Source organism: Dipodomys ordii, unplaced genomic scaffold (assembly GCF_000151885.1).
Source record: "Dipodomys ordii isolate 6190 unplaced genomic scaffold, Dord_2.0 Scaffold104, whole genome shotgun sequence".
NCBI classification, from domain to species: domain Eukaryota; kingdom Metazoa; phylum Chordata; class Mammalia; order Rodentia; family Heteromyidae; genus Dipodomys; species Dipodomys ordii.
Window position 1 is genome coordinate 889,873 of NW_012267320.1, and position 15,751 is coordinate 905,623.

Consider the following 15,751-nt stretch of genomic DNA (forward strand, 5'->3'; position numbering starts at 1 on the left):
TGGAATGACTTGTTCTATGTCACCTTCATTTGTCTAAGTATACTCTATGATGTCCACACAACTAAACTGTTAAATGATGCATTCCTCAGGATGTAAGTCCATTGTTAAGTGACATGTGACTGTACAACTGTATACATACAGTAGTCTACATGCCACAAGCACTTATAGGATCAATTTGTCCCTCAACAAGCCTAAAGTTTCTGGACATGGTGGGAAACACCTACAGTCCCATACTCAGGAGGTGAAGATAGAATCATATGATGAGGCTAAGCCAAGAAAATGGTTAGTAGACCCTATCTCAGCAAACAAGTTGCATAGTGGCATATAACTGTGAACATAACTAAGCAGGAAAAGGATTTCAGTCTGAGGCCAGCCACAGGTAAATCAAGAAATCCTCTTTTTTTTCTTTTTTATCCCCACCCCCAGAACTGAGGACCAAACTCAGGGCCTTGCACTTGTCAAACAAGCACTCTTCCATTGAGCAACCTTCCAGAAATTCTTTAATAAGAGGTCTGGAGAGTGACTGCCGAGGAAGCATAAAACCTTCAAACCCCAGTATCAAGGAGGAAAAAAAAGTAACCTAAATCAAGAATTGACTGCCAGGTGCTGGTGGCTCATGCCTATAATCGTAGCTACTCAGGAGGCTGAGATTTGAGGATCGTGGTTCAAAGCCAGCCTGGGCAGGTTAGTCCAGGAGACTTACCGCCAATTAACCACCAGAAAACTGAAATGGAGCTGTAGCTCAAAGTGGTAGAACACTGACGTTGAGTAAAAAGAGCTCAGGGACAGCACCCAGGCTCTGAGTTCAAGGTCCATGACAAAAAAAAAAAAAGTACTAAGTACACTTCATAACCAACTGAGACAAAACGTTATCAAATGAATTGGGGCTGGGAAGGTGGCTCAGTGGTAGAGCACTTGCCTTGCATGCATGAGGCCCTGGATTCGATTCCTCAGCACCACATAAGCAGGGAAAAAAACGCCAGAAGTGGTGCTATGGCTCAAGTGGTAGCGTGCTAGCCTTGAGCTGAAGAGCTGAGGGAGAGTGCCCAGGCCCAGAGTTCAGGCCCCACGACCGGACCCCCCCCCAAAAAAAGAAAACTATTCAAATGAATTCAAAAAGAATCATACAAAAGATGCTCAAAATAACACGTGGACATTCCTCAAATCTACCCTGATCATTTCTTTTTGTTCATCATGTAGCTTAAACTCAGGGCCTAGAGTTTTGTTTTGCTTTTGTGGTCAGTCATGGGGCTTGAACTCTGGGCCTGGGTGCTGTCCTTGAGCTCTTTAGCTCAAAGCTACCACTCTACTACTTGAACCACATGACACTTCTGGTTTTCTGATAGTTAACTGGAGAAAAGAGTCTCATGGACATTCCTATCTAGGCTGGATTCGAACCACCATCTACAGATCTCAGCCTCCTGAATAGTTAGGATTACAGGTGTAAGCCACTGGTGCCCAGCCTCCCTGAGCTCTTTTGCCCAAGGCTAGTACTCTACCACTTTGAGCCACAGCTCCGCTTCCAGTTTTCTGGTGGTTAACTGGAGCTAAGTCTCCTAGACTAACCTGCCCAGGCTGGCTTTGAACCACGATCCTCAAATCTCAGCCTCCTGAGTAGCTACGATTATAGGCATGAGCCACCAGCACCTGGCAGTCAATTCTTGATTTAGGTTACTTTTTTTTCCTCCTTGATACTGGGGTTTGAAGGTTTTATGCTTCCTCGGCAGTCACTCTCCAGACCTTTTATTATTTTTCATATTGGGTCAGAAAAAGAATTTCTGGAAGGTTGCTCAATGGAAGAGTGCTTGTTTGACAAGTGCAAGGCCCTGAGTTTGGTCCTCAGTTCTGGGGGTGGGGATAAAAAAAAATGAGAAGAAAAAGAGGATGGTTTTTGAGTAGTTAATTGTAGACAAGAGTCTCACAGGGACTTTTCTGCCCAGGCTGGCTTCGATCTGCAATCCTCAGATCTCAACCCCCTAGGTAGCTAGGATTATAGGCGTGAGCCACCAAAGCCTGGTGAAAATTTCTGCTTTTTATCTTTTAATGGAAAGAAACAGTTCTGGTACCTGTTACTGCAACCAGAACTAATCAAAACTAACCAGCCATCCTCCTGATCTTTACTGAGCACACTCATGAGAACAGACAATTAAGATCAGAACCAGAAAAGCTAAAAACACATGAGCTAACTGCTATTAATTGGTTGTATGGGCCACATAGCATATATTTTAATTTTTAAATGAAGGTGTAGGACCTGCACTTTACTACTTACTGCAACTTTCTTTGCCAAATCCACAATATCTTCCATCAACTCAAGAAGTTGTAATTTCTTCAAACTTATCTCTGAACCCTGCAAACTGTTTATAGACAAGTTATTTTTTAAAAAGGTTAGGTTCTTACCTCGACAAATTTATTGAATTTTATGCTTAAATATTTAACAAACTATATGAAAAAATTGTTCCCATTTTCTTTAGGTAACAAAAACCAAACTGTTTCTTTAAATGCTGTATTTCTCTCTCCCTCTGCAGTACCACTGCTTAATGTAACAGTTTTGTATAACAATACTATAAGTATGCAAGCATTTTAATTTTTCCTGAGTCAGCTTCAAGTCTACCACTTAATCCTATTGAAAATTCATGCTATGTTACTGTAACTCCTCTGTAAATAACCTTGCGCTGTCCCTCAGCTCTTCAGCTCAAGGCTAGTGCTCTACCACTTGAGCCACAGCACCACTTGTGGCTTTTTTCCTTTTGCTTATGTGGTGCTGAGGAATCGAACCCAGGGCCTCAGGCATGCAAGGCAAGCACTCTACCACTGAGACACCTTCCCAGCCCCTGTAAATAACCTTTATAATAAAAATTTTAAAGAAAATTCACTCATATTCAAATCCCAAGTATTTACTTCTTATACCCTATTTTAGAAAGCAAATCTGCACAGCATGAAAGAGTAAGACACAACCTTCCACTGCACCTGGCATTCCTTAGCACTGTACATACAACTGCATTCACTGTTCATACAAAATGAGTAACACATAGAACTTACAAGGTCTCCACACAAGGATGTAATCTTGATAATATAGAATTTTGCTGAAGTTGGAAAAGAAGTGGCCAGAAGATATGTATTTTAATAGCATCGCAATAACTTCGTAGGACAGAAACTGGCTTGCTGCACCATATACTGCAGATGTCAAATTCTTAAAATTAAAAGTTCAAGATTAATATTTGTACTTCATTTTTAAGGGATCAATACTGCGAATGAGGGAACTTAAAATGGATATGAAAAGACAAGAAATAAATGGATGAAATACTATAACCTGTTAGATATTAAGATATTTAAGTGTTGAGTAAAAGTATTTTAACAAAAAAGCTTTCAGTTTGTAGTAGAAAAAACAAATAAGCATACTTTTTTAACATTCTAGTGCTAAGGTTTAAATTCAGGTCCTTTAATGAGAGTTTTGTCACCCATGGCTGGCACTCTACCATTTGAGCCACAACCCCACTTCTGCTTTATTTCTAGTTAATTGGAGGATTTTTCTGCCTCAGCTGGCTTTAAGCTATGGTCTTTGAATTGCAACCTCCAGAGTACCCAGAATTATAGTTGTGAACTACTGGTGACCAGCTAAGAATACATTTTTAAAAGACATATAAATCTTCATATTGATATAGCTAAATGTATGGACCCTTCTTTATGACCCTTCAACAAATTAATATTAAAATACAACTGTACTCACCCACATTTCTCTCACATCGGACATAATCTTTATATTGCAAACCCTAAAATAAGAAAATTATTTTGATTTGTATCTGGTAACATGCATAAGAACAGATTTTGGGGAGTTAAAGGGACTATACTTGGGTTTGAATTCTCCTATTTGCTAGGCAGATACTCTACCATTCAGTTGTGTTTCCAACCTTTATATGCTGGTTACTTTTTTTTTTTTTGCAGGTCCTGGGGCTTGAACTCTGGACCTGGGTACTGTCCCTGAGCCTCTTTGTGCTCAAAGCTAGCGTTCTACCACTTGAGCCACAGCACCACTTCCAGCTTTTTTGAGTAGTTTTGAGATAAGAGTCTCACCGGGACTTTTCTGCCCTGGCTGGGTCCGAACTGGGATCCTCAGATCTCAGCTTCCTAGGGAGCTAGGATTACAAGTGTGAGTCACCGGCACCCAGCTTATGCTGGTTACTTTTGAGATAGGATTTCATTTCCTGCCTGGGTATACTTGGGCCTTGAAGACACCTTATTTAGGCTCCCTGTTATACAAAGGTTAACAGGTGTATGCCATATGGCTCAGCTCTTAGTTAAAGAGTCTCATGCTGGGCAGCAGCGACTAAAGCTTGTAAATCCTAGCTACTCAGAATGCTGAGATATGATTTTGGTTTAAAGCCAGCCTGAGCAAGAAAGTCCAAAAGACTCATCTCTAATTAACCACCAAAAAGCCGGAAGTAGAGCTGTGGCTCAAGTGGCAGAGTACCAGTCCTGAGTAAAAAAGCTGAGGAACAGTGCTCAGGTCGAGTTTAATCCCTGTACCAGCACCAAAAAGGAAGGAAGGAAGGAAGGAAGGAAGGAAGGAAGGAAGGAAGGCAGGCAGGCAGGCAAGAGGAGGGGAACTAGAGAAAAGAGAAAGGGAGGAATTTCATGAATTTTTCTGCCTGTACACAACTGCTGTCCTCCTAGTCACAGCCTCCCAAGTAGCTGAGTCATTAGCACTAGGCTTTTTACTCTAAAAATTAATAGAACTAAAGTAAAACCAATGTGTATTTATGTAATTTGAATGCACCTTTAGCCAGTAAGTCTTAATTTTCTTTCTTTTTTTTTTTTTTGTCGGTCGTGGGGCTTGAACTCTGGGTCTGGGCGATGTCCCTTAGCTCTTCAGCTCAAGGCGAGCGCTCTACCACTTGAGCTACAGCGCCACTTCCGGTTTTCTGGTGGTTTATTGGAGAAAGGAGTCTCACGGTCTTTCCTGCCCGGGCTGGCTTTGAACCGCGATCCTCAGATCTCAGCCTCCTGAGTAGCTAGGATTAGAGGCGTGAGCCACCAGCGCCCGGCTAAGTCTTAATTTTCTATGAGTATGTTCCTAAAGCACTCCCCCGAAGTTTGTTGTTGTTGTTATTTTGGGGGAGAATGAACTCAGGGATTCCTCCACCACTTGAGCTATGCCCTAGTCCTTTTGTTCTTAGTTTATTTTTGGATCAGGTCTCATGTTTATGCCTGGGCTGGCCTTGGACCATCTTGCCATTATTGGTTTTCTGACATCCACATTCTTATTATTGAGGTGCTGCTTACTTACCCTTCTGAACTTTCTATCACAAAATATCTTTACTAAGACTGCCTTAAATCAGAAAGCACATAGACACAAAACGGAAACAAAAATTAACAAACGTACTTACCACTCCATCATAGTAAAGCTGAGTCACACGGACGTAATCATCTGACATATATTCAGGAGCAAAGACAAACTCATCCTCAGAGGGGCAATCTTCTAGCAAAGCATCATCTACTACGCTAAGATCTTCGTCGATAAAATCATCCATCGTGCCCAATTCTAAGAAAACAACACACATCAATAGTTAAATTTTTTGAAGTGACAGAAGTAGCAGTTTTCCTGGTATTTACTGCATATTAGAAAAATATTCAGAGCCTATATCCCAAGGAAGTAATTCCAATTGAACACTGGGTTCTGGAAGATTTTGTCCCTGTTCTGCTGTTCTTTCCAAATGATTCAATCTATTTCTTCATTTCCTTAGGTTCACATATTTACCATCCCTACTCTAAAACTTATCAGTTTACATGTCTCCTTTAGTCAGGAGATAACTAAGGGCCTCTGGTTCTTCCTGTATGTCTAGTACATGTAAGCTCAAATATTTGCTGAACATAGAAAAGACAAAGTGTACTGCTGCACTTTTACCCCAATTTCTTTCACCGCATCATGTAAAATACACCATTTCATCATACAACAACTGCTACAATCTCAACTTCCTGGCCTGAACTAAATCCACTCAAAAACTGTTTCCTCCCAGCAGCTCCTACTCTCCTTTCCCTGTCTCTCTCTCTATCTCAGGCACATGGGCAGGGCCAGAGTCGTCCAGGGTGAGTTTCAGTCTCTGTGCCCACAGCCACATCCAGACCTGCTGTCTTTCTAACCATCCCTGTGCTTCTAATGCACTGCAAGTCTGCGACAAGGGAAAAACTCTTCACATCATACACACGGCGTTTTAAAAAACGCTTATTTTGACGGTTTAGGCTTTTTTTCCCTAGAAGAAGTTTATCAATGAACGTATTTATAGCTATTAGAGGAAAACTACATGAAGTATCACTGAAAAGTCAGGATTTTATTACTTTTAGTTCTTGCCCAAGTAACTGCTTTGTTTTCCTTTTCATCATAAACCATCATTAACCATTTCTTCCACCTTTTCACATCGCATTAGCCTGTTAACATTAGAATAGATCAACTTTCTCTTTTCCTAAAAGCAAGTCCTTGGATATAAGTCTAGTTTTTTAATCAGTCCTTCTTATTATGTCCAATTTAATGTCTAAAAACAATTTCAGAAGTGAAGAATCCTAACAAGCTTCCTAGCCAGCTACTTGCACTATGTGTCACATACTATACCATGTACTTTACAAGTCCCATTCCCATGAATCCTCATATTCCTTGCATGTCCACTGTACAGATGGAAAATGCTCAGTCCCAATTCCGTAGTCTCTTATCTCAAGACTTGTCATAATCACTTGTTTACCTCTTGGTTACTGCGGTGTTCATGAATACTCTCCTCCAAATCCATCATTATCCTAGTGGTATCATGGGCCCATCCAGACAACACCTTAGCCTTAGTTTACCTCTTCAGCTAGCAAGAAATTTTTTCCCACCACATTAAGCTCTTCCTTCTCAGGGCCACTCCTGAGATTGTGTAGATCTAAAAATCTAAATTTAATATTAAATGCTTCACTCGTATCAGTTCCTCTCTTAACACAAGTAAGAGTCATTACAGCTCTCATCTTCCCATCTCTTTCCACAGCCATTCAATCTCATCAAGAACTTCTCTTACTTTTTATCATATTCAAATCTCTTGCTCTCACTTCCATTTCCTACAGTTTGGTTTCCATTCCTACCATTCAAGGGAAACTACTTTCACTAGTGTCACCAATGATTATCCACAGTCTGTCTCTACAATCTGAAAGTTCACCTGTTCTGCATGAACAACAGTCCAGCATTCAAATTACTCCAAAAGTGAAACAGCCAGAAAAAAGTAAAACATAAAACCAAAGACATGTTATGTATGTTACCTAAGAATATATATGTATACTTAAAAATTCATTTTTCTCACTTTTTTTGTATGAAAATACAGAAAGAGCCGAGAACTGTTAGAACCTACTCATCTCCATCATGACATTGATTACAACTGGCAGACTGAGCCACCATGACATGGCCACTGGCCATTGAAGTCTGGCAATCTCAAGATACCAAACCTAGCACCAACTGTACTGTAATTGTGATCCAAGTATAATTTTTAGAGTTTTCTATTTTCTTATCTTTTCTATTTTCTATTTCTTATCTCTATTTCTTATTTCTATTTGCAATGTGGCAAAAATGGTTAAGAACATGGATCCAGGGGCCAGACTGCCTGGGTTTGAATCCTAACTCCACTATTTCCTGAGGTTTTGATCTTGGGCAAGATTCTTAATTTCTCTGTGCTTCAGTTGGTCCCATATATCAAGGGATGATTTAAAAAAAAATACTACCTACCTGATTAATCAGTTAATACACATAAAGTGCTTTGAAGAGTGCTGGGTATGGATGAAAAGCCTTAAGAACCAATTATTACTAATATTGATATCAGATTTTAAAAATTTAAACCTACTGTTTGCTATTTCCAGCTAAAGGGTCTACCTTAATTACTAAATCCAAAGAGCACTTTTCAGCTTGTAACTTACTTGACACTGTGGACCACTTCCTTCTTCTCAGAACTCTTCGTTGGGACTCCAATGATCATCTTCTGGTTCTCCTATTCGTACGGCTGTTCTTCTTCAGTCTCCTTCACGGGCTCTTCTTTTCCATTCCCTGCCACCTAAATGTCAATTCTCTTCTCTTCTCACTCTCACTGTCTCGAGACTGGATGACCTTATCCACCACACCCGTGGCTTAAAACAGCATTTTCTGAACTTTCATCATTGGCATAGCTTCATCATGATTTTGCAATCCTCATATATTACATGTATTTAATACTTCCTTTGCATTGAGCTCACCTAAGTGATATATGTTCATGATATCAAAAGTCTGATATACAAGTTACGTTTTTTATACACATTAAGGTAAGTTCCTAACTACTAAATTTTCCAGTTTTTTTTAATGAACCGTTTAAAACTATCTTATATGATAATGGTTTCCACATTTCCAAATGCTGAAGGCTTCCAAATCTTTCCAGGCTGGGTCCAATCTTTTGACTTCCAGATCTTCATTGTCAATTGAGAATCAGATCTTAACCAAGATGTTCCACAGTCCCTCAGATTCACTAAGTTAAAAAATAAACTTATCCCCTTTCTATAAAAAATGCAACCTTATTCTTTTCTCTTTCTGTATACTATTTATCAGTTAATTGTTCTACATGCCACATGGTTACATTAATAAAAAAATGTGGACAGTCAAACTAGACTCTAATCTCACTCAACATTTCTATCCAACTTACCATTATAATATCCTGTCATAGCTACTTCCCTAAGAAATCTGAATTTATCACATATACACCTCTTTGTGTCACTGCCTTACTTGTTCCTTCCACATTTCTCGATGAATTAAAGCAACAAGTAATCTCTTAAACACTGTCTTGCCTTCAATTTTAGCATCCACTCAAAGTTTGATTTAACGTTTTCCTGTTTAAAATTACTCAATAGCTCCCCTTCATAATCAGAGTCAAGTCCAATCTTCCTGCTTAAGTATAGATGGTCTTGTGTGCTCCTATTCCTGCTTCTATCTCCAGTTACTCCATGAGAAACACAACCTAGAAGCTGGTTGTATCCAACCATTCATAATTCCTAAACAAACCTTCCATCAAGTCATCCTCCAGTCTTTAACCATACTGATCTTTCCACTACACCAAATTTCTTTTTACATCTCTTCTCCATAAGCTTAGAGCACCAGACCCCAATTTCTGGAAGCAGTTTTTATACACTTTGATTATCACAAGTTTATCCCTGTTAGATCAGGGTGAGTACTGAGAATACACTGAGTAATCTACTTGCCATCTAATTATTTGCTTCATATTTCCACCCAGAAAAACATGACTTCTAACTTAACAATAAACTTGCTTTAAGAAAAAATTTTGTATCACCAAGAAATCCTATGTTTGGATATGATAGATTTTTCCCAATACGAACTAAAAGAAGAAAAATACTAAAAACATAAAGTACTTCTGATTCTATCAATTACAGAGAGCCAAATACTGAAGAACTGTGTGTACAAAATAAAGCAGATTTTAGATTTTTTTTCAAAATATTCTTGTTTCACCAAGCTTCTAGAAATAGAACACTTAAAGCCGCCTCATATCAAAACTACAAACCTTGGACTAAAAACCTTCTATGACAAACAAAAACTAAAGGAATTTATGACCATTACACTAGCACAACAAAAGATATTTAAGGGAATCCTAGCCTCAGAAGAAGGCAATCAAAAGCAAAGAAATACAGAAATTAATAAACTCTACTAGGTCAGTAAATTACTATAACAAGAGGAGAAAAGAAACAAACATCACAAAAAACAAAGTAACAGGAAACCGCCTATTTCTCAATAGTAACAATGCACATCAATGGGCTCAATTCCAATCAGAAGCCATAGAGCAGTAGTCTGGTTCAAAAAGCAAGACCTAGTCATTTTTTCTCTCCAAGAAACACTTTTCACTGTCAAAAGATTAATACAAATTCAGAATGAAGGGATACAAAGAGAACTTATAAACAAACTCATCCTGCAAGTGGCCAGTATCTGATAAGACTGACAGGGTAAAAATCATTAAGAAGAGACAAAAAAAAAGTCACTTAGTACTGATAAAGGGAGATATCAATGAAGAAGAAATTACAGCGGTCAGCATATACAAACGTAACAGCAACATGCTGAAATTCATTAAGCATGGAGACCTGGGAGAGAGCAAAGGAAGGGTGACATTGTCCAGAAACAAAAGTACTCTACCTGATTATGTAACTGTAACCTTTCTGCACATCACCTTTATAATAACAATAAAAATTTTTAAGATTGTAAAATTTTTAAATTTTAAATGTAAAAAAACAAAAAAACATTAAGCATATACTTCTCAATTTACAAGCAGTGACACAGCTCAACACAATTACTGTAGGAGACTTCAACACCCCGCTCTCACCAAAAGACAGGTCAACCCAACAAAATATTAGTAAAGAAAACTCAAAATTAAGTGACATCATAACCCAAGTGCATTTAATGGACATCTACAGCATATTTCATCCAGTAACTCCACAGTGCACATTATTCTCAGCAATCCATGAAACTTCCTCCAAAACAGATCACAATCTAGCAGATACAGAAAGCTTGAAAGAATACAAGAAAATTAAAATAACTTCCTGTATTCTATCTTACCACAACAGAATTACACTAGAACCCAACAGCAAGATACTACAGAAACATTCAAACTTATGGAAATGGAACAATATTATTGTTGAGTAAGCTGGGTCACTGAAAAAATTAAGGGAGAAATCAAATAGTTCTTGCAAACGAGGATTACAGTTCAAAGCTGCCTGAGAAAAGCTAGATAACAGCCCTTTAGAAAAACAAAGTAAAAGCAAAGAACTAAAGATATGGCTCAAGTGGTAGAGTTCCTGCAAGCACAAGGCCCTGAGTTAAATATTCAGTATCACAAAAAAAAATTAAAAATTATAAAGACTAGGCACAGCTGAAGAGAAAAGTGATCTCCAAGATACATCTGATGAAGTTATCTAGCATTGTAAGGAGAGACAGAGGTGAAAAATATGAAAGAGTAAATGATCTGGAAATAGTTCAACGAACTATATGTCTAGTTAAAACTCCAATAGGGAAAAAGAGATACAAATAAGAGAAAAAAAAATTTTACATACAGGCCTCATGAAAGACAAAATTCAGAAGAAACATACACAGTCAAAACAGGATGAAATAAAAGCAAATTTTAGCTATAAATGACATAAAACTCAAAATAGAAAATCCAATGAGCCTAAAGAAAGATTTCTTTCTTTAAAAATGTATAGAGCAGGCAGTAGACTTTGTATATTTTCATCATATGGACAGAAAACAGCTCATGTCCGTTATAATAATCTCTTAAAAATCCAGGTTAAAATAAAAACACTTTTAGATAAAAAGTAAATTCATCACCAATCAAGAGACTTGAATTAAAGGAATTTCTAAAACATACCAATTTAAAAACAGATTAGCCAGGTGAGGTGGTATAGACCCTGTAATACTACCTATGGAAACACAGACAGCAGGATTCTAGTTTGAGGCCAGCCTGGAAACAAAACAGGAGCCTCTATCTCATAAACAGCTAAAACAAAAAGAGCTGAGGTCATGGCTCATGTCCTATCAACCATCTGCCTAGCAAGTGTGAGGCACTGTGTTCAAACTCCAGTACCAAAAAAGAAGAAAATAAAAACAGATTGTCTAATAGGCCTAAAAGAATTGTTTTGTTGTTATATATGTATGCATGCCAATCTTGGGGCTTTGGGGCTCCAAGTGAACACTCTAACACTTGGGCCACAGCTCCACTTTTGGCTTTTTTGTGGTTAACTGAAGATAAGAATTGCACAGACTTTCCTGCTGAGGCTGGCTCTGAACCATGGTCCTCAGATTTCAGTTCCTAGTAGCTGCTTGTCATGAGCCACCAGTGTTCAGCATAGAAATATAATTTTTAAGGGCTGGGAAATTGGCTTGGTGGTAGAGCGCTTGCCTTGCATGCATGAGGCCCTGGGTTCAATTCCTCAGCACCACATAAGCAGAAAAAAAAAAAAGCTGGAAGTGGCGCTGTGGCTCAAATGGTAGAGCGCTAGCCTTGAGCTGAAGAGCTGAGGGACAGAGCCCAGGCCCAGAGTTTAAACCCCATGACCGGACCCAAAAATAAATAAATAAAAAATAAAAAAATATATAATTTTTATGGGCTGGGAAAGTGGCTCAGTGGTAGAGCGCTTGCCTTGCATGCATGAGGCCCTGGATTCGATTCCTCAGCACCACATAAGCAGGAAAAAAAACCTGGAAGTGGTGCTGTGGCTTAAGTGGTAGAGTGCTAGCCTTGAGCTGAAGAACTGAGGGACAGCGCCCAGGCCCAGAGTTCAGGCCCCACGACCGGACCCAAAATATATATATATATAAATATAATTTTTATAAGAAACACCTAAAATGTATTGATTCAAAAAGAAAATGGAAAATAAAATGAAGGAAAATTATATTCTGGGTAAATTATAAACTAAAGCAAAATTAGGGATAAAAAGGATGGCAATGGAATAAAGGTCCAATACACTAAAAAAAAAAAAAATATTAAGCTTGCATGCATCTAATAAGAAGTCTGAAAGTACATAGAAACAAATAGAAATAACCAGCTACTGGTTGCCAATGGCTCACATCTAGCAGAAAGTTGGAGAGACTTTTATCTCTGATTATCAAAAAGCTGGCTCAGGAGGCTGAGATCTGAGGATCACAGTTCAAAGCCAACCCAGACAGGAAAGTTTGTGAGACTTATCTCCAATTCGCCACCTGAAAACTGCAAGTGGTGCTGTAGGTCAAAGTGGTAGAGTGCTAGCCCTGAACAAAAAAGCTAGAGACAGGGCCCAGGCTCTGAGTTCAAGCCCCATCACCAAATAAATAAATAAATAGGAAATTGCCAGACACAGATGGCTGGTAACTGTAATCCCAGCTACTCAGGAAGTTGAGGTCTGAGGATCATGGTGCAAAGCCAGCACGGGCAAGAAAGTCTGTGATACTCTTAACCCCAATAAACTGCCAAAAAAAAGCTGTAAGTAGAGCTGTGGCTCAAGTGTTTGCTCACTAGCCTTGAGCAAATAAAAAAATCCCAGGCCCTAAGTTTAAAGCCCAGAATAAGCAAACACATAAAAAATGGTTACAATTATAGGCAATTGCCAGGCAGCAGTGGCTCACCCCTGTAATCCTAGCTACTCAGGAGGCTGAGATCTGAGGATCACAGTCCAAAAGCCAGCCTGTGCAGAAAAATCCATGACTCTTATCTCCAATTAACCACTCAAAAACCAGAAGTGAAGCTGTGGCTCAAAATAGTAGAGAGCTAATCTTGGGCAAAAAAGCTCTGAGATGTAACCCCCTCTGTACAGTATTTTCACAATAAAAATAAAAAATAAAAAAAATAAAGCTCTGAAACAGCACCCAGGTCCTGAGTTTAAGCCCAGTAATTTCCCAAGATATGCTGGAAATCATGTGATAAAATGACAAAGTTTTCGCTAACCTAATCAACAGAAAATGCTGTTCTTAGTGGGGAAGCATTCCCAGTATCAAACTAAGAATACCTCTATAAACACTTCTAATGAACTACTATAATGGCCCTATTAAACACAGACCTGAAAGTGTGCCACAACACTAAGAAAAATGAATTAAAAGGGAAACTAAATGGAAAAGAAAAATCCAAATGTCATCATTTGCAATAGTACAATTTTCCTCAGAGAAAACACAAGGGAATTCAAGGAAATACATTAGAAACAATAAATACGTTTAACAAGAGCATGCCCAACACCAATATAAAAGTTCACTAAGTTTCTATTTACTAACAATTATCAGAAAATAGAACCTTTGTATGAAACTTCTTTGTTTAGCCTGGTGTTAAAATTTTTAAAAATGAGAAAAGGAATACTGTTACTAAGTGCTGAGTGTTCATATATACTAAAAAAAAAAAAAAAGAAAAAGAAAATAGAACCTTAAAAAACACTGTCAGCCAGGTGCTGGTGGCTCACACCTGTAATCCTAGCTACTTAGTAGGCTGAGATCTGAGGACTGTGGTTCAAAGCCAGCCTAGGCAGGAAAGTCTGTGAGATTCTTTTCTCCAATAAGCCACCAGAAAACCGAAGTGGCACTGTGGCTCAAGTGGTAGAGCACTAGCCTTGAGCTGAAGAGCTGAGGGACAGTGCCCAGGCCCAGAGTTCAAGTCCCACCACCACCAACAAAAAAAAAAAAAAGATTTAAAACCTAAATAGCTAGACAATGGTGGCTCACACTATAATCCTAGCAACTCAGGAAGCTGAGATCTAAGGATCACAATTCAAAGCCAGCTTAACCAGGAAAAATCCATAGGAAAACTCCTATTTATCTCCTATTAATCACCGAAAAGTCACAAATGGAACTATGGCTCAAAGAAGAGTATCAGCCTTAAGTACAAAAGCTCAGGGGCAGCGCCCAGGCCCTGAGTTCAAGACCCAGAACCGCACAAAAAAAAAACAAAAAAAATACCAAAACTCCAACAACAAAAAAACCTAAATAAACAAATCTTACAGGTCTCAATTCTCTCCAAATCAGACTCATCAATTCCAATTAAGTCCCAAAGGGTTTTTAAATAATATGCAACAAGCTGATGCTTAAAGGTGTAAGAATAGCTGGGACTCCAAGACCTTCCTAAAATCCCAAGATTTCAGATAAAACTAGCACTTGTAATTAAGACAGTGTGGACAACACAGATAAGGTAACACTTAACACAGAAAGGCAACTGAGAAACAGACCCATAGAAATATGAACATGAAGATGCCACAGAATTCCAGTATCACTGGCTTACATCTATAATTCCAGCTTCTCAGGAAGCTGTTATCTAAGTGTCATAGTTCAAAGCCAGCTCAGGCAGAAAAGTCCAAGACATTCATCTCCAACAAAGTGCTCAAGAGGTAACTTACATACCAGCTGTGAGCACAAAAGCCAAGTGAAAGACTGTGAGTTCCAGAACCAACACATGCATTATGTGCATGGGCTCACACAGACAGACAGACAGACACACACACACACACACACCCACGCACACACACCCTCCATTACCAGAGTGTGCCAGTGTATATTTACAATACATATATAAATGTAAGATCAGGGTTACCAATTGGGGGGGGGGAATGTATGCAAAAGAAAGGGTAGATTAGAGCTCTGGGGAGTACAGGGCCAGCAGGAATGAGCCACATGGAGGGATAAAATGAATGTTAATCACAAATTCACAAAATCATACAGAAAAATCAGTTCCAGAAGGATTATTAAGGAGTCATCATTCAAAAACTTCTAAAAAGAAAACAGGAATGTCCTCGTAAGCTCAGAGCAAGAAGGTTTCCCAGTAAGATTACACTAAAATGCAACATCTGTTCACCAGAATACATAATACCATACAGAGTAAAGCCAGGCCAAAACTAGAAGACTCTTTTTTTGGGGGGGGAGGGAGGAGGAGGTCTGGTCGTGGGGCCTGAATTCTGGGCCTGGGCACTGTCCCTCAGCTCTTCAGCTCAAGGCTAGTGCTCTACCACTTGAGCCACAGCAACACTTCTGGCTTTTTTCTTTTTGCTTATGTGGTGCCGAGGAATCGAACCCAGGCCTCAGGCATGCAAGGCAAGCTCTCTACCACTGAACCACCTTCCCAGCCCACTAGAACACTCTTTACAATGCCTGTGTCCAATATAAGATCAGGGTTGCTAGTTTGTTCTAAAAGACAACTCAACAGAAAAAAATGAGCAAGAAGACATAACCATATATTTCATACAAAGAAAACAAAGATGATTCATAAATATACAA

At 38.9% G+C, this 15,751-nt stretch overlaps 1 protein-coding gene across 1 annotated transcript in view; it reads right to left on the minus strand.

Annotated features, from left to right (window-relative positions):
- Positions 1-5,535, minus strand: part of Ttc3 (tetratricopeptide repeat domain 3) — a 106,465-nt gene extending 100,930 nt beyond the window's left edge. Inside the window, exons 1-4 of the mRNA XM_013027424.1 lie at positions 5,385-5,535; positions 3,728-3,770; positions 3,040-3,190; positions 2,270-2,354 (exon numbers count right to left, since the gene is read on the minus strand). Of these exons, the coding sequence (XP_012882878.1) occupies positions 2,270-2,354; positions 3,040-3,190; positions 3,728-3,770; positions 5,385-5,528 (423 nt within the window). The 5' untranslated portion in view covers positions 5,529-5,535. The remainder of the gene's footprint in view (positions 1-2,269; positions 2,355-3,039; positions 3,191-3,727; positions 3,771-5,384) is intronic.
- Between the last annotated feature and the right edge of the window lie 10,216 nt (positions 5,536-15,751).